The sequence below is a fragment of the Procambarus clarkii genome, chromosome 9, assembly GCF_040958095.1.
Source record: "Procambarus clarkii isolate CNS0578487 chromosome 9, FALCON_Pclarkii_2.0, whole genome shotgun sequence".
NCBI classification, from domain to species: Eukaryota; Metazoa; Arthropoda; class Malacostraca; order Decapoda; family Cambaridae; genus Procambarus; species Procambarus clarkii.
In genome coordinates, this window is record NC_091158.1 from 21694412 (window position 1) to 21716240 (window position 21829).

General features: G+C 46.5%; 2 protein-coding genes across 3 annotated transcripts in view; both read left to right on the forward strand.

Moving 5' to 3' along the window:
- Positions 1-9523: 9523 nt before the first annotated feature.
- On the forward strand, positions 9524-21820 carry LOC138362834 (uncharacterized). The gene is made up of 5 exons (XM_069321404.1): positions 9524-9781; positions 15540-15681; positions 20156-20594; positions 20638-21412; positions 21533-21820. The coding sequence occupies exons 1-5, from the start codon at positions 9524-9526 to the stop codon at positions 21818-21820; spliced, it is 1902 nt and encodes a 633-aa protein (XP_069177505.1).
- Positions 13103-21829, forward strand: part of Gat (GABA transporter) — a 92799-nt gene continuing 84072 nt past the window's right edge. Inside the window, exon 1 of one of the 2 annotated variants that reach the window (XM_069321282.1) lies at positions 13103-13227. The gene's annotated coding sequence lies outside the window, so the exon portion shown is untranslated. Of the gene's footprint in view, positions 13228-15522; positions 15682-21829 lie in introns of those variants that run through there. The other variant, XM_045755086.2, reaches the window with a different exon arrangement.

A 21829-nucleotide genomic window follows, 5' to 3' on the forward strand; every position in this document is an offset into this window, starting at 1 on the left:
GACGTTTCAAAATGTACTTTTGCAAAAATAAATGTTAGCTAAATTTAGATTTTTTTTGGTTTAGTTTATTAAAAATCTGAAGAGGGCCTTTGATAGGTAGTACACAAGTAGATTCCAAAATATCAACATGGAATCAGATTAACACCGGCCAGGCAACGAATGCCTAAGAAATTGATCTCGCATGTCATTTAGTACCAAAAAATATAATTGTGAATATTATAATATGAATGTTTTGCATCATTTATGCCTAGCAAAGCAAGCTTAAAAAGAAAACCCCCTGAAGAGTATTGCATCCGTAACTACGTCCTCCATGCCAGTCCAAATGTCAACAATGAGAGTCAGGTGAGCGCGTGACTTTATTCCTGTGAATCGCTTTATTTAGCGTTTCTAGCGACTTTAATTACTGTGCAAAGTGTTTTCAAAGATCGATATACATGTGTACCTCTCGGCCATACGTTAGTTATGGGGGACCATTCGGTCAGGAGTACTGGAGCGTCACGAGATGCAGAAGCTATGAGATCCAGCATGGAAAAGTTGGAATTGAAAATGCATGCAACACTGGAGGTATGTATATGAGTCTGTATTGTTGTAGTCATGACTGTAATACCACGATGAATGTACACATAATTGGAGCATTAATCAGTGAGGATTTTTTGAACAATTAAGTTCTCTTGAGGTCCCATGTTTTTCTTTGATTTGAAGTTCAAATCTCGCAAAATATTTTCCTTCAATAATTCGTGTTATGGACTAAATAAACAAAATAAGTTACACACACACAAATCGCATTTTATAAATATTATTTATTTTACATGTAAAAAGTCGTTACGTTAAGTTTAATTCATATTCGTGATAGCTACTGTATTCCATTAAGGAATTTAAGTTGTAATAGCCTACGCAAATTATTTATTAAGGTAAAATATAGTTTAGTTAGTTCATTTATTATGCACCCCATACCCATCTTGTGGGTGGTGGTGGAACGGGTTACAGAGGCACATAATGGGCTCAGGGACTGAACCCCACAATTCATATAGCTAAGCAAGTTACAATCTTGATGAGCTAGTTACAAAATTCAGTGCACATTGTCACATCATCAATGGCTCGAGATAGACCACAAGTACAGTTTCTAAATTAAGCAACTGACATAAGTGGAGAGCTAGTGTCACAATTGATATTTTAATCCTTCTCGCCCCCCCCCCCCCATCCAGTGGGCAGCGGTGGATAGGTTACAATCACTTGGTTACTACTTACAGTTAGCAAACTGGAGATATTTGACTAAAATTTCTGGTAGCAGATCATTTTGTATGAAATATTTACACATCTCTTGAACATTGGTTATAGAATTCTCTCTGAATTCACATATCTTTTTCGCACTCCAAATTATATATAGCTTATGATATATTAATTTGCATACAAGTTCCAAGGAGTTTAAAATTATTCATATGTAAATATAATTAACGTAAGTTAAGAAAGATAATAAATAAGGAAGGGAGAGGGTTAGGACCGTCTCCCAGCTTAACGGATTTGTTAGGGTGGTGGAACTCTGGCATAACCAGAGGTGGGGGGGGGGAGGGTGATGACACAGTTGCCAGCTCTCCATGAGGCTTAAAGGCGTAATTTGAGGAAAATGTTTTAGTTCATTAAATACCAAGTCCTTGAGAATGTTATCTTGATAGATTATGCATCTAGATGATTGTTTGTTACCATATAGTGACGTTATTTAATTATGTTAGAGACAAACTATCCATAAATGTCAGTTATGTTGTTTGGCAGAAAACAAAGCTGAATCCAGCTGCCCCCTGGAGTTTAAACCGTCAGTGGTAGTGTGGACTTCAGACTGATTTTGTGTGCTGCTGCCCTCGTCTATTGGCCACCTGAGTATGTCCTTAATTACTGTATTGGGGTCATTGTTGCTGAGTTATGAGGTTAGGAAGTGCTTCCCCGTGCATATTAAACAGTGTTTGAGCTGTAATTAGGGTTTTGCGTAGTTTTTATTATTATTATTTTCTACTACAGACGTGGCCACACATTTACAATGCTAATCAACATATATACATTTTCTTCTGTTCTCCATGGACAGGGTGAGAGATTTGTCAGACATACAGTTCAGGGATTTATTGAACAATCAACCACAGAAGGTAATTGTAGTGCTTTTAAAATGCTAGGCTAAGCTACATACGTAAATACATAGATACAGATTTATGTATGCTACATAGTGTTCGATGTGTCTTTTATATAGTGTCATTAATGTGCATTTACAAAGGCGAAACGTAACTGATCAGCTTCCACATATACTTTATACACATACATACACACACATACATACATATATACACACACACATATACATTTGTCTCTCTTACTTTGACAGGGTGAGATAGCTGATAGATGGTAGTAGCAGGTACGTAAGATGGTAGTTAATCAGTAACTTTGCGATTAACGCTTCAAGTAATAATCCCACAATTATCGTTCAACAAATTGGATAGGTTTAATTGTAATATACTTCACACATAAAATACAGGTGGAGTGTACATTGGCAACAGCTCACCCACAGTATCCAACGGTAATGATTGACTGAAAATATACTTGATAAGGGTTGATTAAGACTTTTACAGTCTTCTCAGACCCTGGAAGGTACTTCGTCGGTACTTATTCTGGTTTTAGGTTTTTGTTTGACTTACGTAGTATATGTAAGCTCACTTACCGCGCTTTCTCCACTCTTGTGTATTTGATCAACTTTGGAAATGTTCGAGTTTTTCTCTAGATAGATAAAATGCGTATTTAGAATATCTCCCATTTCTTCTTCAATAAGCAATCTTTCTAGAATACTAGTACTTAGATGACCCGAGAGTTTTTATTTCTTTTTTTAAATTCTTGTTTGTTCAGTAAAGCATATTTTAAGATTATATTCCCAGTTCCCAATTAGCCGTGTAAGCTACTTGCCATTTTTAAATTAGCCTTTAATACCAAGTTGCTCCACTTTTCTGTTACACAAGTAGACGACAGTAATATAATATATTATGTTGCTGAGATTCTGTATCTCTATTCGGACTGTTTGATCCTGTTGAGGGAATTGTTCTAGTTGAAGAGAACCAGTTTTTGTGTTTCATCGACTGCATACGTGTTCTACTTTCTTACTCCATTACTAAACTTTGGACCAGGAACTCTGGTAGTCCCTACTTGTGTAAAGGAGGAAATGTATATATTTCTCTCTCAGAATGTTCGGTAATGCGTTTATTGCTTGAGATGTGTGAATATGTATGTATTAACACGATGTACTGAACGGGGTGAGAATAGCTTGAGCTACCTCATCCCTTTGTGTGTATTTTACCTCAATAAACTTATTTCAATTCAATTTCTGGTAGTCCCGGTGGGCCCACACATGATTCAGTCACCTTGAAGCAACGTTATAGACAGTGATTCAACGTTCTCGAAAGACTTTACGTCGAATCAATGCGGTTGGCCCTACGACCACGTACACGGCCGCTACGACTGAGCTGATGGACATTATATACACGTCCAGCGGGTGTTACAACTCGGGTAGCGCCATCTGTATGTAGGTCTCGCGAGCGTGGGGTATGTAGTAAGGAGCGAGGGACCCACCCATGGTGTGTGTACCATACTGGTGTAGGATGCAGGGGGGGTTGAGGGAAGGGTGGAGGTTATAATGAGATACTCTGGAAGGATGAAGAGGGCTAGTGGCGGACGCTCCATCATGCTCACGCATGATCCTGGGATAACCTCGCCCATCTTGCTTGTCACGCCTTCCCCCCCCCCCCCCCCCATACTACCTCTCCAATACCTATTCCCCATCCCTCCAGAAGCCTATCTCCTTCGCCTCCTCCCCCCCCCTCCCTTTTGTTTTTATCCGCACACACAAATTAACGTAAATATATAGGCCTTTGTTTAATACATGTAAGCATAGCATATCATAATATTATGCAAATTCTAGGTTGAAGAGAAGTAGTGTGATCGCTATGTATAGGTCATGAGGGCAACGCGAGAAGGAAGCCTACGATACCTGAGGGTGTCGTAAAAGGGGTACTGCGATACCTGTAGCTAAGTTATAGTGAAAGGCAAGGAAGTATGACCACCGTTGAGGTCCTGAGGCAAGGGAGACAATGGTTGAGTTCTTAGTCTGAGCTCGCTTCTGTTTTAAAGCCAAGAGAAATGGAACGGCCTCGGGTTTGTTCAGATAACCCCTTATATGTTCTAGTGTCTCATAACTGTTGCGTCACTGTGGCTACAGGACTGCTGTGTCCCTCGGAAGACAATAGAACACAGGACTACTCTGTACTTCAGAGGATACAGAATTGTTATATCACTCAGAAGAGACAAAGAGGACATGGCAGCTATATCTTGAAGGGCAATTGAAAATTCCAAAGGATTGTGTGTATTTACTATTTGTGCATGCAGAATCGAGTTATTAGCTCTTGGTCCCCGCCTTCCTAACTGATCTATTGTTTTCTTATTATATCTACTACATATATTTCCCTCTGACGCGCGCGCACATCCCCAGGAAGCAGCCCGTAATAGCTAACTCCCAGGTATGTATTTACTGCTAGGTGAACAGGAGCATCACACGAGGAAACTGTTTCTGACTCTGCTAGGAATCGAACCCGGGTCCTTAGGACTATGACACCCGAACGCTGTGTACGCACATAGTTGTGCTTACTCTAGTTGAGCTCTAGCTCGTTGGCAACTTGGTCACACTGTGTGTGCGCGCGCGCGCTCATGATTGATTTCTCCCTGTGCTACCCTTCAAGCTAAGAACAAAATCTACACACACACACACACACACGCGCACACACACACACACACACACACACACACACACACACACACACACACACACACACACACACACACACACACACACACACACACACACACACAGGCTGCCTGTTCCCCAGACAAGTAAATAAAGGTAAGAATGCAACAGGTCCCCTCCATTTGTCCTGTTGATTTAATCCAGCTGGATTTTGAGCTACATATATGCGGACGGAACGGGGAGATTTTGCCCCAGAGTCCGCCCGTCCTCTCATATACTACCAAGCATTTTGACGTGAAAATCCCGAACGGACAAATAAAGGAGTACTATAAATTATAGTAGCTCACAAACATTCACGTTTTCTGTGTTGGATAGGTTAGGTTCGATAGTTTTAGTACCCTATTTTCTGACCGTGGTGGCAACTCTAGAGGGCTGGCTATAAGAAATCAGTAAGAAATTACAAAGCGAGTATAACTATATATATGGCCATTGATAAGGAGCTGATATTGGACGGAGGAAAAGAAAAGGTGCCCAACCATTTTGACTGTCGGGGATCGAACGCCGACCCGCAACAAACGAGGTCATCGTAGTATCCAGCAGCCCAAATGGTTGGTTACATCCCCCCTCCTCTCCTAAAGTTTACGTGATGTATTGCTGAATTAGTCCAAATGGCATTCTATTAAATCGGAAATGCAACTGAAGAACTGTACCCATCGTAAGCTCTGCAAGCAAGACTAGGCCTAATGGAATATAGATGTATATATAATATATAAAATAATATAATATATAATATTTATATTTGCTATACTAGGCATAGGAAAGCTTAAGTTTGTATTTTAGTTTTTCACTTTTATATTAATAGTACAAAATGTGAACTTTTTGGGTCCAACAGTACCTATGGGTACGGTGGGCTCTGTAGTTTGTATAAATACTACCATTTTAGGAGAATGGGTTGTGTAGAGCGGATAGTGAGTATACTAGACGGATAGTGAGTATACTCTGGACAAGTATAACTCACAGGAACGTGAGTGACAGTGACAATACTCCAAAATTAACATAGCGAATACTTAATCAAGAGGTATTATACTGGCGAAGACTCCAAGATATAAATTAAAAAAAATTCTCAAAGGAAAGCAAGAAGAGTTCACATGAAGGTGATGATATGCTCAGTGAACGGTGGATATGTTAACAAGAAAAGGACGGATATATATAAACAAGCACACATACTCGGGAAAGGACGAATATACTCACAACAGGTTGAATATATAGATAAGAGAGTATACTCGGAGCTCTATCCTTATTAGGATAAACTAAAAAAAATGTGTAAACATCTAAAAGTAGACAAAAAACTGTTCACATCAAGTTATGTCAAAAAAATATATATCACAATTGGGCGCACATTTCGGCCGTGGCAAGCACAGTTGAGTATTATGATAAAAGAGTCCTGGTGGGCTCTCTCAGGCTCCACGCCGCTCTGCATACCAACTGGGGAACACTGTAATATACACTGACTGTGGCTGGGAATATATTTAAATAAATAAAAAATATATGTTTGGGGTTCAGGGTTCGTGGGGCCTTACCTAGTGTGTGTGTGTGTGTGTGTATTCACCTAGTTGTATTCACCTAGTTGTGCTTGCAGGGGTTGTGCTGTGCTCTTTCGGCCCGCCCCTCAACTGTCAGTCAACTGTTATTAACTACTGACTAAATTCCTCCCACACACACCCAGGCAGCAGCTCCGTAACGGCTGTCTAACTCCCAGGCATCTATTTACTAATAGGTAACAGGAGCATCAGGGTGAAAGAAACTCTTGCCCATTTGTTTCTGCCTGGTCCGGGAATCAAATCCAGGCCACAGGATTAGGAGTCCTGCGCGCTGTCCACTCAGCTACCAGACCCCTAATAAAAACAGCCCCCTTGGGGCTGAGGGGGGAATGAGGTGTTTGTGTGTGTGTACATAAATACCGTATTAATTTAGTGATCCCATTTTTTTAAATTCATTGATGTCCGGATTAAAAAAGTTTAGGTAATTTAATTATCATGCAACAAATGCAATATAATTTACTGTATTTTATAATATAGTGGTAAGTAACATGAACTCCATATAAGCATATCAGAGAAATATTGATATAAAATATGACACGTTAACCTTGGTCCTTGGTTAACTGGACGGGTGACCGCGACATACAGCCTGGCCTCTGGCTTGTAGCCCACCAATAACAGACTCCCGCGGGTCTGAGTAATGAGGAGCTGTATCGTTTTGCCAGGTCATATATTCTCGTATTGAGTTATTCTTTCATCATGGCGCGTGTGAATTGCGTAGCGCATTGTTGCTTGCATGCGGAATACAAGCCAACGTCAATGATTGAAGTACATTTAATTTATGCTCGGTCACGAACATAATTTGTGAGGAGTCTTTACCAGTCTCCGTGGTGTAGTGGTAAAACACTCTCCTGGCGTTCTGCGAGCGCTTTGTCCTGGGTTCGTATCCTGGCCGGGGAGGATTTACTGGCCGCAAATCCTTAACTGTAGCCTCTGTTTAACTGAACAGTAAAATGGGTATTTGGTTGTAAAAACGATTCTTCGTGGGGGTCGTATTCCAGGGACCATAGGATTAAGGACTTGCCCGAAACGCTACGCGTACTAATGGCTGTACAAGAATGTAACAACTCTTGTATATATCTCAAACAAAAATGAGCATAGAGTTGGTGTTGGGATGTGGGCGCGGCCGCCAGGGAGCGCTTGGCTGCCCATAATAAGCTTGGGGCTAGGCTTGCCCGCTCCTCTTTAATGTATGGCTGCCAACTCTCCGCTTTCTTCCCTTCTAAACATAACAACTTTCTCACCCATACGGTATTACTGTCATTTATAACACACACCATCATGTGAGGTACTGCTGGGTACTGAAACCAAGAATTTTACATTTACTTCAATATAGTTTTAACCGCTTTGAGCAAATGGCGAATGTAAATTGTCGCACCAAAGAAATGTGGTAGAAGCCTAGTTGTTGAGGTTCACGTGAGTGGTCGGTTTCCAGCTCATGGTCTCATGCTGTGTAGTGTGTGTGTGCCTGTGTTCCTACTTCCTCTTAGTTAGCGTACAAGTTTCGTGAGGCATCCTGTCTTCCAACAACACCAGGCTTCCTTAAATATTATTATTTGAATGATAATAGTCAATTCAACAATTTTGAGGAAACACTTTGTATACTTAAGAAAATAAATCTTGTTTATTTTTACACGGAATGATCATATCGACAATCAAAATTTATCGGCAATATTTAGTTGTAAAACAATTTTCAGTTAATCACCGTGTACGATTGACCGCTGGCAGTGAGTGATGTTACTTAGAGAATCATGAAGAGAGTTTATGGAGAGTAGATGGATAGATGGTTGGGGGGGAGGAGGGGGGTAGGGGATTACTAGGTGCTGTGTGGGCTGGGGGGAGGGGGTAGCAGTGGTTAGAGTACATCCATACTAGTGCCAGTGATGTTAATACACTTATTAAACACAGGTGAGGGTTCGATTCCATTAGCTGAAGACCTGTGGCCTCCAGAAGAGCGTCTCCTGTACCAAATGAGCAATACGAGTCTTCATAACGGCAACACTTACAGTCGTTAGGGCCCCTTGGCCTAGCCAAGCACACCCTTCGATGGAACATTAATGGAGACTAGTGAATCCAGTTTTTGAAAGACACTACGAGAACGAGTTATTTTTCCGTCGACTGTTCCTAGTGATTGTATGTGACAGCAGGTGGTTACTCTGTTTCCTTTTTTGTTTTATTTATTTTTTTAATATAGGTGTGCATGTATGCAGCTACCCTAGACTATATGACGGGTCATGAGGTAGCTATGTGATACTAAAAAATCCCCATCTCGCGGGATGGTCTGTCGTACAGGGTTATGTGATCAGTAGCCTGCACTGGCACACGCTGGGCGTGTTATGGTGATATACCTCTAGAACTCGAGAGTGGATAAAATAATGACAAAGCGCCAAGTACCTCATACCGCCAGGTCTGAAGGGTCAAATGAGTGGACATTCAATAATGTAGTGTGGGAGGTCATGACGCAGTTCCTGCTCAGAGAGTTTGCACCTGGAGTGCTCAGGGTTGGGAGATCCGTCACCTGTAGCCACCTGCCACAGGTAACGATAACCCAACCTGATCCTGGCAACCACTGTGTCGCACAGTCTGGTCGACGTCTTGTTCTGGCCGTATACATCGATCTAAACAAATAATAGCTTTTTATATTGACGCTTTATGGAAGCAGCCCGGCTACCAATTATCTCTTATCGCACAACACAGAGTGACTTGGGGATTAGACGTTTAATGGCAACACAGGAAAAAGGAAAGTTGGATTGTGTACTAAATAATATAGGTTGCACGCAACACTTATGCAACGCAACACTGATAAAAAGACATGTATGTGTTGCAATTCTGTGCCATAGTTCCGTTTTTCCCCACTTAGAGCAGTGATAGCATAGTGTTAATGGCTGGCCGGATCTCTAGTGAATATATAGACGAGTACAGGTGTATGTAATGTAGAAATAGCTTGTGAGTGGAGCAGCAGATGGAGGGAGGAGGAGTTGCGAGTGATTCAACACACTTGAATCTGACCCCCATTGGACAAACGTTAGAGACTGCTATATCCTGCTGCTTGACTGGAGACAGCAGCAGCAGTCTGAGACCTCTGATGTCTGCAATATTTCTTCACTGGAGGTCCACGGCAACAAATTGAGACCGATCACTGGAATACTGCAACACTATGGGAGCTCCCCTGAAGGCTGAGACTGCAATCCCAGAAATAAAATTCACTATATACTTCACCATAGTACCCACCGCTGGAGACTACAATATCCCAGGACCCAGCAAGAAAGGCTATGACACTGAACCATCCTATAAAAATTATAGCACCAATAGAAACCACCAATACCAATTAAAGAAGCCGTCGAAGCAGAAAACACCGCCACCAGTAGATCCACCGTTGCGGGTTGAAGTACCAGCAGATCAAGAGAGCACGACGGTGAGTCTATGTATGGTGATTGATGAAGATTAAGCCACCCAAAAGGTGGCACGGGCATGAATAGCCCGTAAGTGGTGGTGGCCCTTTTAAACCATTACCAGTATCAAGAGCTGATACTGGAGATCTGCGGAGGTGCGAATGCACCCTGCATGACGGGAGATGTCTCCCGTGGATGCTATGTATGGGCGGATGATGATGATGTTATAGATTCAGCTACTGGGAACCAGCTCCAAGTAGCACGGGCTATGGTGAGCCCGTAACTTACCTGGCACAGGAGCGGGCAATAGGCGGATGATGAGCAGATACACCCATACAAGGTGAGGAGTGTGCCCGCCGTGAACCAGGAAGCCTCGCCTAGTACAACAAGAGAGCAATGGCTGTATCGCTTTAACACCCGGACCTTAAAGTTAGGCGACTCGTGCCTCCGTCCAAGGAAGGAACCCCTCGGACGGGAGTACCTTCCTACACCGTCTTCAAGTTCTTAACTTACCCCTCAAGTTACTCCTCTCGCTAAATTTTGTCAAGTAGGGGCCCTTAGCTCTCTACTCCGGCTTCAATAAGGGTCATCTATTTGGCTATCCTGTCAAGTAGAGAGGAAGGGAATTATCAGAGGAAAGGTCCAAGTTATTACGACTATATAGCACTGGGAAGGGATTAGGATAACGATTTGGGTTGGGACGGGGTGAAAGAATGATGCCCAACTACTAGGGCGGACGGGGATTGAATGCCGACCAGCATGAAGCGAGACCGTCACTCTACCGTCCAGTCCAAGTGGTTGGGCCCCTGTCAAGTAGACAAACCTCTTTTCTTCAAGTTGTCAGACACTGGCCTCTGCTCATCCCTGTCTTACGGTAGAGCTACGGTAGAGCTTCATGCAGGTCGGCGTTTAATCCCCGATCGTCCAAGTGGTTAGGCACCATTCCTTCTCCACGTCCAATCCCAAATCCTTATCATGACCCCTTCCAAGTGCTATATAGTCATAATGGCTTGGTGTTTTCTCCTGAAAGTTCCCTCCCTCTACTCTTCCCTTGTCGGTGCTCCATCTCTCCCTCTCCACGTCTCTGTGCCGCTGGCCTTCCCATTTCCCTTGTCAGGGCCCCCTTCCATCGCTCTCCCCGTCCCAGCACCGTTCCTCGTCCCCCTCCCCCTACCATCGCTCTCCCCGTCCCAGCACCGTTCCTCGTCCCCCTCCCCCTACACTCCTACAACACCTGTGGAAGCTGATTACTCGATATGAAACTTGAGTGACAGTATGTTAGTAGTGCGTCAGCCTGACCAGTGCGCTAATTACCGTCATGGTGGTAGTCGTGGTCAGCAGCCATCAGAGGTGTACGAGAGTTACGGCTGACAGACATCTCGGTGTTGACACTCCCGCAGTGTGAGACAGCCGGTAATGGGGTTATCCTGAGCCTGGCCTCAGGCCGGGTTTGAGGGAGAAGACTCCCCTACAGCGTGTGGTTGGAATCGAACTTCATATAGAATAGTCTAGCATATTTAATATTGATACCAATATTCTTACGTGTGGTTGCATTTTTTTTTTATTAACACATTAGGTACATCTGCATTAGTGCAGCTGCCCTAGACTATATGAAGTGGAGTACAGTGTGTCAAAAAAGCTAACTAGGTGATGCTAAAAAATCCCCATCACACAGGATGGTTAGTCATACAGAGGCATGTGATAAGCAGTCTGCACTGGCAGACTCCGGATGCATTTTGAGGATAACAACACAAGATTGAATAAGGTAGCAGTGGTAATACAAGTCCCCATCTCGCAGGATGGTTAGTCATACAGAGCCATGTGTTTAATAGCCTGCACTGGCAAATTGTGTGGTTAGATGTGCAGTGATGTTGAGTGAGGTCTACGGACCTCACGCGCCAGGTTTGACTACGAGACGTTTTTTTTTAAATGTTTCTCTTGAGGCAGCGATGTGTTTACACACATGACCAGAGAACACAGTACAGGCCCACTGCAACTTGTCATATACTGAGGCGTAAGTCTGGGTTTTCTCAAGCTCGAAAAAACTTGTGTTTACGAATGAGATGTGTCCAAGGTTCTTGTTTTTAGATTCAGCTACCTGGGAACCAATAGTTGCAAGTAGCACGGGCTATGGTGAGCCCGTAGTGGCCTTACCTGGCACAGGACGGGGCGGTGACTCTGTGTCCGTCCAAGGACATGCGGCCACTTTTATTAAGGTGGTTGTTATACCCCTCCCTGGTGTAGTGCTCGGGGATTGAGCTCGAGGCTTCTCTGTGAATTATTACAGCGATTCACGCCAAATACGGCCCACGGAACTACCATTACTTTTGTCGTGTTTAATAGATTCGATGATGAATAGTGAGCTCTTGTCACTAGGCGTATCCCGGAGTGATTCCTGTTTATCTTTGGGAAGGAAGATGACTCGTTTGGAACAAGCGAACTGTTCGTATGACCTACTGTGTGTGTGTGTGTGTGTATTGACCTAGTTGAATTCGCCTAGTTTTGCTTGCGGGGGCTGATCTCTGCTCTTTCGGCCCGCCTCTCAACTGTCAATCAAATATTACTAACTACTAGCCAATTTTTTTCACACACACACACACACACACACACACACACACACACACACACACACACACACGCACGCACACAGTACACCCCCAACCTCCACTTCACAACATAATGGTTTGTCAACTCTCAAAAGCTAAATGGAAAGACGCTTGTGTATTGTTGGTCACGTTTCATTACAGAGTGTGCACTTCCTTGCGCGCGTCTCACTATAATGGCATGGAGTGTGTAGTGGTTCTTGTACCTCTTGTGTCCCCTGGCCACTCTCTCCCTCCATCCTTCATAATGTGGTTGTGGTGGATGGTCTCCCCTCCTGCACCACCTAACCCCACCTAACCCCACCTATCCTCACCCTCTCCCACACCACCTGTTCTCGGCTGGAATATAAGCCATCTTGGACTTCCTTTGGCCACCATTTGACCAAAGTTTTAACCCCCAGCTCTGCATCCACGGTGTGTGTGTGTGTGTGTGTGTGTGTGTGTGTGTGTGTGTGTGTGTGTGTGTGTGTGTGTGTGTGTGTGTGTGTGTGTGTGTGGGGTTCTTCCCCGGGTTCCCAAAACTAATTATCTGATCACGGGGTTGTTGGCTCAGCTGTGCGACAGGTGGAGGACGGAGGCGTCACACAGGTGATAGCCGGGACGGAGGAAACTCTCCGCCAAACTTTTCAACTCTCGCTAAGTCTTTTCCACCGCCGACTCCCAAGTTTGAGCGCGCTCACTACGCCTCGGGTGAGTGTATAGTGGTTTGGCTCATATATTTATTTCGTATTTTTTTCAGAACCCCGAGTTCGGATCCCCGGCGATCCAAGAGAGTGAAATGTTATCACTTACGATATTGTGGATCACATCTTACGTGACATGGATGAAGGAGTGGATTGCATCTTGATACCATCTCGGTGCTCCAGGTAAGTCTTAAGGTGTGAGATCCGGTACCAATTAGCTGAGACCTTTCTCTCCTGCTTGTTAGTCTACAATAACTAGCCTAGTTATTGCAATATATATATATATATATATATATATATATATATATATATATATATATATTTATATATATTTATATATATTTATATATATATATATATATATATATATATATATATATATATATATATTTCCTAGATTTAGTCTTATTTTTTTCTTCTTGGCATTTTCTCCAATTTGTTACCAGTAGTTCACATTGTAGACTGATACCGTGAGGTAATGTTATGTGCATACAGCACACACTGCCGAAGCTCCTTGTAGTGGAGGTCCCGCTCTTAACACGAGGACGGCCAGAGGAGTCTGTAGCTGAGTGGCCTCGGGGAGAGCTCACACCAGGAGGGTGTGTGGCCACCGGAAAGGTATATAGCACAGTAACGTCATTTTAAAACCCTTTATTTTTCCCGACGTAAATCTGGTTATGTTGACTGTACATAGCGACACTGTTCGTCCAGGGGTAAGATGCCAGGGTTTACCAGACGGGAAAGAATGTCTTCCCACACTTTGGCAGGTATTTGACCCCTCTTAACTGTCTCCTTATTTCTCTGGGGTTGAGAAGCCTGCACATTTTTCGTGATTAGTGAGTGACCATAAGGGACAGTGTTTACCACCCTCGAGACTCGTGTATGAGGCGCTGTTGGTCTCTTACTAAGACCTCTCCGAGGTTCATTAGACGTGCTGTGATGACTACTCGCAGAGCCTTGCATAAACGCCTCCAAATACTCCCTTTCAATTCTCGAGTCTCCGCCAGTATTGCGTTACATTAGCTAGGGGGGTTGTAATGTGGATTACTGCTACAGCTAGTCCAAGTTTAATTGTGTTGCTGTCGTCTTCCCCTTGGGGTGTTTGTTATCAGTTTTGTGCCGTCGTCAAATATTGACTCTATCCCTCTTCGTAGGTCTTGAACATGTATCTGGATCAGAGGTTGTCAAAGGATCGATCCATGACTTGTTTTATACCAGTATTCCTTTTTCTTTGTGTGTGTGTGTACTCACTTAGTTGTGCTTGCGGGGGTTGAGCTTTGTCTCTTTGGTTCCGCCTCTCAATCGTCAATCAACTGGTGTACAGATTCCTGAGCCTACTGGGCTCCATCATACCTATATTTGAAACAGTGTATGGAGTCAGCCTCCACCACATCACTTCCTAGTGCATTCCAGTTATTAACTACTCTGACACTGAATTGTGTGTGTGTGTGTGTGTGTGTGTGTGTGTGTGTGTGTGTGTGTGTGTGTGTGTGAGCGCTGCTCTATACAGGTTGTTGTAGCCGGACTGGCCACTATTATTTAGGCTAAACTAACCATGTAACATACCGTAATCTGTGTTTTTATTCCTTATCTCTAAGTTCGTCTTAGTCTTTTTGATAATCTTAATGATTTTACATGTCGTGAACATGTCCACTCAAAATAATATTGAAGGATGGCATACTAAAGTTTGAGCAATAGAAATTTGCAAGAAGAGTGACTAACAAAGCTTTGACTGGACGGTAGAGTGACGGTTTCGCTTCATGTAGATCGGCGTTCAATCCCCGATCGTCCAAGTAATTGGGCACCATTCCTTTCCCCCCGTCCCATCCCAAATCCTTATTTTGATCCCTTCCAAGTGCTATATAGTCGTATTAGTTTGCTGCTTTCTGCTCATAATTACCTTTTTTTGTCTAGAAAGCCATGGGATAATGTTCAGGTATAATTGAAGTCTTCAAATGGCTGAACAGTTTAATAAAAAGGATACGAGGTGTGTACTCAAAATAAACATTGCAAATGAAACTCAATAGAGTTAATCAGAATCAGTAGGAACTTATTATATTTTGAAAGGTTTAGCTGTAGCAAATAGGTGAGTACCGGCTGAGAGATATGGCAGCAGATGTGTATGGAACAAGAGGCAGAGTACTCGTAAAGTTTCAAGTACAGGCTGGGTAAATACCTACATGAAGTGGTTGGATATAGATGGAAACTGTACCGTATGGGCTAATTGTTGTTCTTCTGCAGTTTCTTATGTTCATGTGGTGGACAGGAGAGTGGTGCTGAGTGGATGAGAGAGAGAGCGAGAGAGAGAGCGAGAGAGAGAGCGAGAGAGAGAGCGAGAGAGAGAGAGAGAGAGAGAGAGAGAGAGAGAGAGAGAGAGAGAGAGAGAGAGAGAGAGAGAGAGAGAGGCGGGTGAGAGTTGAGAGAGGGAGAGGAGGTGAGCGCACGCGTACCCTTGAGGTAGAGTAAGGTAGGCAGGTCTCCGCCTGGACCACAAGAGACGCGGCCAGCCACCCTACCGGGTACCAGTGTGGCCCGTCTTGTCGCCTCCTAGTGTGACACACTCCTCCTCCTCCTCCTCCTCCAAGACCCAGGCCACGCCGCCCGCGCCACCATGGTACTCCGCGCCTCCGCCCACAGGTAAGTCTTCCGCCCACACCTGTCAGTGATCCAGATATTCGTTCCGCACATTATTTGATCTCACAGAGCTCGTAATTGTCACTTAAAATATTTTTGTTAATTAGATTTAATCATTTTTCATAACACATACACAATTTTTTTTTTTTATCGCGCGCGAGGATTAATAGCATGGTTTGTGTGATCAATTATTATATATATATATATATTTATATATCATTTCTACCACAGACGTGGCCAGACATTTATGCTAACCAGCATATATACATTTTCTTCTGTCCTCTGTGGACAGGGTTAGAGACTTGTTAAACAGATAGTTCAGGGATTTATTGAACAATCAACCACAGAAGGTGATTGTAGTGCTTTTAAAACGCTAAGCTAAAGAACAAGCAAATACACAGATTTACGTCTGTCCGACGTAAACACAGATTTACGTCTGTCCGACGTAAACACAGATTTACGTCTGTCCGACGTAAACACAGATTTACGTCTGTCCGACGTAAACACAGATTTACGTCTGTCCGACGTAAACACAGATTTACGTCTGTCCGACGTAAACACAGATTTACGTCTGTCCGACGTAAACACAGATTTACGTCTGTCCGACGTAAACACAGATTTACGTCTGTCCGACGTAAACAGGGTTTGAGGTGTCTTTTTACAGTGTCATTAATGCGTATTTACAGTTATTGGGGGGGTAAAAGGGAGCGGCCAGACAGGTGATATATGACACCTGTACCTTATACTCTCCCTCCAGTATGGTGCCTAGGCACTCCCCCCACACCCCCACACCCACTCCCACACTCCTACCCCCCCCACACCCACTCCCACACTCCTACCCCCCCCACACCCACTCCCACACCCACTCCCACACTCCTACCCCCCCCACACCCACTCCCACACCCACTCCCACACTCCTACCCCCCCCACACCCACTCCCACACTCCTACCCCCCCCACACCCACTCCCACACCCACACTCCTACCCCCCCCCACACCCACTCCCACACCCACTCCCACACTCCTACCCCCCCCCCCCCCCCACTGTGATCCGTATGTATAACTTGTGGGATTCTTTGACCAGTACCCGGACGTGTCCCGTCAAGTAGTACACCTTATTGTACACGTTAAGGTCGGTGTGGTACAAGTTACTGTGAAGAGTAGCGGCTCACATCTATCCACCTTTTAACTACATGGGTTGGTTAGGTTAGGTGGGTGGCTGGGGTGCGTGCGCTTCTGGCTAGGTTAGCACACTGTGTTTTGTACGTTGTGGCAAATCTCTGGGGGGAGGGGGTTTGCAATGTCGCCACACGTATTGCACGCAACAAGAAGCACAAGGGTATCGGGTGGTGCAGCCAGTGGTGTGAGAATGGTGCAACCTGTCATCCATAAACAGTAGTGGTTATCTTGAGGTTATCTTGAGATGATTTCGGGGCTTTAGTGTCCCCGCGGCCCGGTCCTCGACCAGGCCTCCACCCCCAGGAAGCAGCCCGTGACAGCTGACTAACACCCAGGTACCTATTTTACTGCTAGGTAACAGGGGCATAGGGTGAAAGAAACTCTGCCCATTGTTTCTCGCCGGCGCCCGGGATCGAACCCGGGACCACAGGATCACAAGTCCAGCGTGCTGTCCGCTTCCGACCGGTGGTTGTAGCAACTGTTGCACAAAAGAATTACTTTCTTCATTTTGCAGAGGGTATATGAGGCAGAGGGCGACAACCAACTTTAAAACTTTGCTAAGGTTTGTATATGTACTAAATTAGGCTTAAGCTGGCGTATATTAGGCGTAGGAGCCGGTCGGCCGAGCGGACAGCACGCTGGACTTGTGATCCTGTGGTCTCGGGTTCGATCCCGGGCGCCGGCGAGAAACAATGGGCAGAGTTTCTTTCACCCTATGCCCTTGTTAACTAGCAGTAAATAGGTACCTGGGTGTTAGTCAGGTGTCACGGGCTGCTTCCTGGGGATGGAGGCCTGGTCGAGGACCGGGCCGCGGGGACACTAAAGCCCCGAAATCCTCTCAAGATCCCAAGATAGGATAGCGTATTTAGACCCAGGATAAGTTAGATTTGGTTCTATAGTTGCTGTTGCAATTTTTCAACTGCCACGTAGAGCGTCCGGGACTACAGTGTGAACAGTTCGGTTTTGGCTGGTTCGACCTGAAGTGGCTGTTAGTAGTATAGGTTTTTGAAGGATGGTAGATTGGTAGATGGTACTGGAGTTGTGTGTTGCCTCTGTGGGAGACAACGCTGCTAGTGCACGGTATCTGGTACTTCTGCAGCGCTAGTACGCTGCAGAAGTACCTCCCACCAAACACACACTGAAACTACGACGTTGGTACAACGTTCGAACAAGTTTTAACACCTCCTAACCAGTTATAACAACCAATATAGCAAGTTGTAACAACGTTCAAATACGTCATAAACACGTTAAGCCAAGATGTAACAACTTTATTACAAGTTGTAACAAGCGGAAAATAGACAGTTTCGGTTTGTGTTTCGAGGGCTCGCGCAAAACTCTCACATTCGACTTCGTCAGTATCGCTATCTTCTTCATCTAGAAGTCTAGATCGTGCCATTAAGTTTCACCTCTCAGTTTGGCTTCGAACTGGAACACCTCAATTTTGAGATAGTCCTTGCGACAAACCTCTAAACGTTTGCGATTTGTTCTCTCTTTCACAATGGATGGTTTTCATGCTGACGCTGCATGCTCAATTACTGGTCTCTCATAGGTAGGAGTGCTAAAACAGCCATATTCAGCTTCTTCAAGACTTCTGAAATCTTCACCAACGTAGCTTAAGCAACAGATGTGGTTGTGTTTGTCCCTCTTATGGATTGCTACGGTCTTCTACACCTCTCATTCTTAAAACCCTGTTTAGGGTGAGGTTGAATTCTATCCCCCCCCCTTTCTCGCCACTATCCCTCCCCCCCCCCCCGCTTCCTCGCCACTATCCCTCCCCTTCCTCCTCTTCACTATAACCCCCTCTGCCCCCCCCCCCACTCCCCCCACACCCCCTCTCCACACACTGCTAATCACCCCCAACTGCCGAATTATTCGCCAGCCTGGGTAATTAATGTGTAGTTAGTGGTTATGGGTGGTGTGTGTGTGTACGTGTGTGTGTGTGTGTGCGTGTGCGTGTGCGTGTGCGTGTGTGTGTGCTTGGGGCGCCGGGTGAGAAGTGGCCCGCTCTGGTTAATGAGGCCACCGTATACTCGATAGTTCTCACGCCACGTTATCTAACTGCTTGGTTATATGGACCGGCACCACGAGGCTGAGTGAGTGCCACTCTCAGCGGGGCACCATCTGATTTTGTCGCTCTTGAGTGAATGTTGCGGCACATTAGTGTGTCGCAATGAGATACTGTGTGGGCGCTCTTGGGTGTGGGCGCTCTTGGGTGTGGCGCTCTTGGGTGTGGCGCTCTTGGGTGTGGCGCTCTTGAGTGTGGCGCTCTTGGGTGTGGGCGCTCTTGAGTGTGGCGCTCTTGAGTGTGGCGCTCTTGAGTGTGGCGCTCTTGGGTGTGGCGCTCTTGGGTGTGGGCGCTCTTGGGTGTGGGCGCTCTTGGGTGTGGGCGCTCTTGGGTGTGTCGCTCTTGGGTGTGTCGCTCTTGGGTGTGTCGCTCTTGGGTGTGGCGCTCTTGAGTGTGTCGCTCTTAAGTGTGGCGCTGGAAGATGCACTCTGCAAGATGTGCTCCAGACTTCACAAGATGATATCTGCTATATATCTCCAGATATCTGCTATAGTTTCTGACCCAAGAATCCACACATTATCTATACCGTTTAATTGTTATATTCTGGCCTTTTAGTTCACTATAATTAGTTAATACTTTTATTTAAATAACTTTTTCTTATGATATGTAGTATTGGTTTACTTTAATTACCGTTTTGTTTAATGAATCCCCATTAATGACCTCATGTTTTTAAACGTCACATTTGAGATGGTTAAAACTATAGTGTTTTATATCGTTATGTGGTGGCTATGTTGGTAAGCCTGAGATGGAGGTTGGGTTGGTAAGCCTGGTTGATACACTGTTTGTAACTCGTGGAATTGAGTGTGAAAGTAACTCTCCAACTCTGCCCTGGCCTCTCCAACTCTGCCCTGGCCTCTCCAACTCTAGCCCTGGCCTCTCCAACTCTAGCCCTGGCCTCTCCAACTCTGCCCTGGCCTCTCCAACTCTGCCCTGGCCTCTCCAACTCTGCCCTGGCCTCTCCAACTCTTGCCCTGGCCTCTCCAACTCTGCCCTGGCCTCTCCAACTCTGCCCTGGCCTCTCCAACTCTGCCCTGGCCTCTCCAACTCTTGCCCTGGCCTCTCCAACTCTGCCCTGGCCTCTCCAACTCTAGCCCTGGCCTCTCCAACTCTGCCCCGGCCTCTCCAACTCTAGCCCCGGCCTCTCCAACTCTAGCCCTGGCCTCTCCAACTTTGCCCTGGCCTCTATAACTCTGCCCTGGCCTCTCCAACTCTGCCCCGGCCTCTCCAACTCTAGCCCCGGCCTCTCCAACTCTAGCCCCGGCCTCTCCAACTCTAGCCCCGGCCTCTCCAACTCTAGCCCCGGCCTCTCCAACTCTGCCCTGGCCTATCCTCCAATTCTGCCCTGGCCTCTCCAACTCTAGCCCTGGCCTCTCCAACTCTAGCCCTGGCCTCTCCAACTCTAGCCCTGGCCTCTCCAACTCTAGCCCTGGCCTCTCCAACTCTAGCCCCGGCCTCTCCAACTCTAGCCCCGGCCTCTCCAACTCTAGCCCTGGCCTCTCCAACTTTGCCCTGGCCTCTATAACTCTGCCCTGGCCTCTCCAACTCTGCCCCGGCCTCTCCAACTCTAGCCCCGGCCTCTCCAACTCTAGCCCCGGCCTCTCCAACTCTAGCCCCGGCCTCTCCAACTCTAGCCCCGGCCTCTCCAACTCTGCCCTGGCCTATCCTCCAATTCTGCCCTGGCCTCTCCAACTCTAGCCCTGGCCTCTCCAACTCTAGCCCTGGCCTCTCCAACTCTAGCCCTGGCCTCTCCAACTCTAGCCCTGGCCTCTCCAACTCTAGCCCCGGCCTCTCCAACTCTAGCCCCGGCCTCTCCAACTCTAGCCCTGGCCTCTCCAACTTTGCCCTGGCCTCTATAACTCTGCCCTGGCCTCTCCAACTCTGCCCCGGCCTCTCCAACTCTAGCCCCGGCCTCTCCAACTCTAGCCCCGGCCTCTCCAACTCTAGCCCCGGCCTCTCCAACTCTAGCCCTGGCCTCTCCAACTCTAGCCCCGGCCTCTCCAACTCTAGCCCCGGCCTCTCCAACTCTAGCCCTGGCCTCTCCAACTCTAGCCCCGGCCTCTCCAACTCTAGCCCTGGCCTCTCCAACTCTAGCCCTGGCCTCTCCAACTCTAGCCCTGGCCTCTCCAACTCTAGCCCTGGCCTCTCCAACTCTAGCCCCGGCCTCTCCAACTCTAGCCCCGGCCTCTCCAACTCTAGCCCTGGCCTCTCCAACTTTGCCCTGGCCTCTATAACTCTGCCCTGGCCTCTCCAACTCTGCCCCGGCCTCTCCAACTCTAGCCCCGGCCTCTCCAACTCTAGCCCTGGCCTCTCCAACTCTAGCCCCGGCCTCTCCAACTCTAGCCCTGGCCTCTCCAACTCTAGCCCTGGCCTCTCCAACTCTAGCCCTGGCCTCTCCAACTCTAGCCCTGGCCTCTCCAACTCTAGCCCCGGCCTCTCCAACTCTAGCCCCGGCCTCTCCAACTCTAGCCCTGGCCTCTCCAACTTTGCCCTGGCCTCTATAACTCTGCCCTGGCCTCTCCAACTCTAGCCCTGGCCTCTCCAACTCTAGCCCTGGCCTCTCCAACTCTAGCCCCGGCCTCTCCAACTCTAGCCCCGGCCTCTCCAACTCTAGCCCTGGCCTCTCCAACTTTGCCCTGGCCTCTATAACTCTGCCCTGGCCTCTCCAACTCTAGCCCTGGCCTCTCCAACTCTAGCCCTGGCCTCTCCAACTCTAGCCCCGGCCTCTCCAACTCTAGCCCTGGCCTCTCCAACTCTAGCCCTGGCCTCTCCAACTCTAGCCCTGGCCTCTCCAACTCTAGCCCTGGCCTCTCCAACTCTGCTCTGGCCTCTCCAACTCTGCCCTGGCCTCTCCAACTCTACCTTGGCCTCTCCAACTCTGCCCCGGCCTCTCCAACTCTAGCCCTGGCCT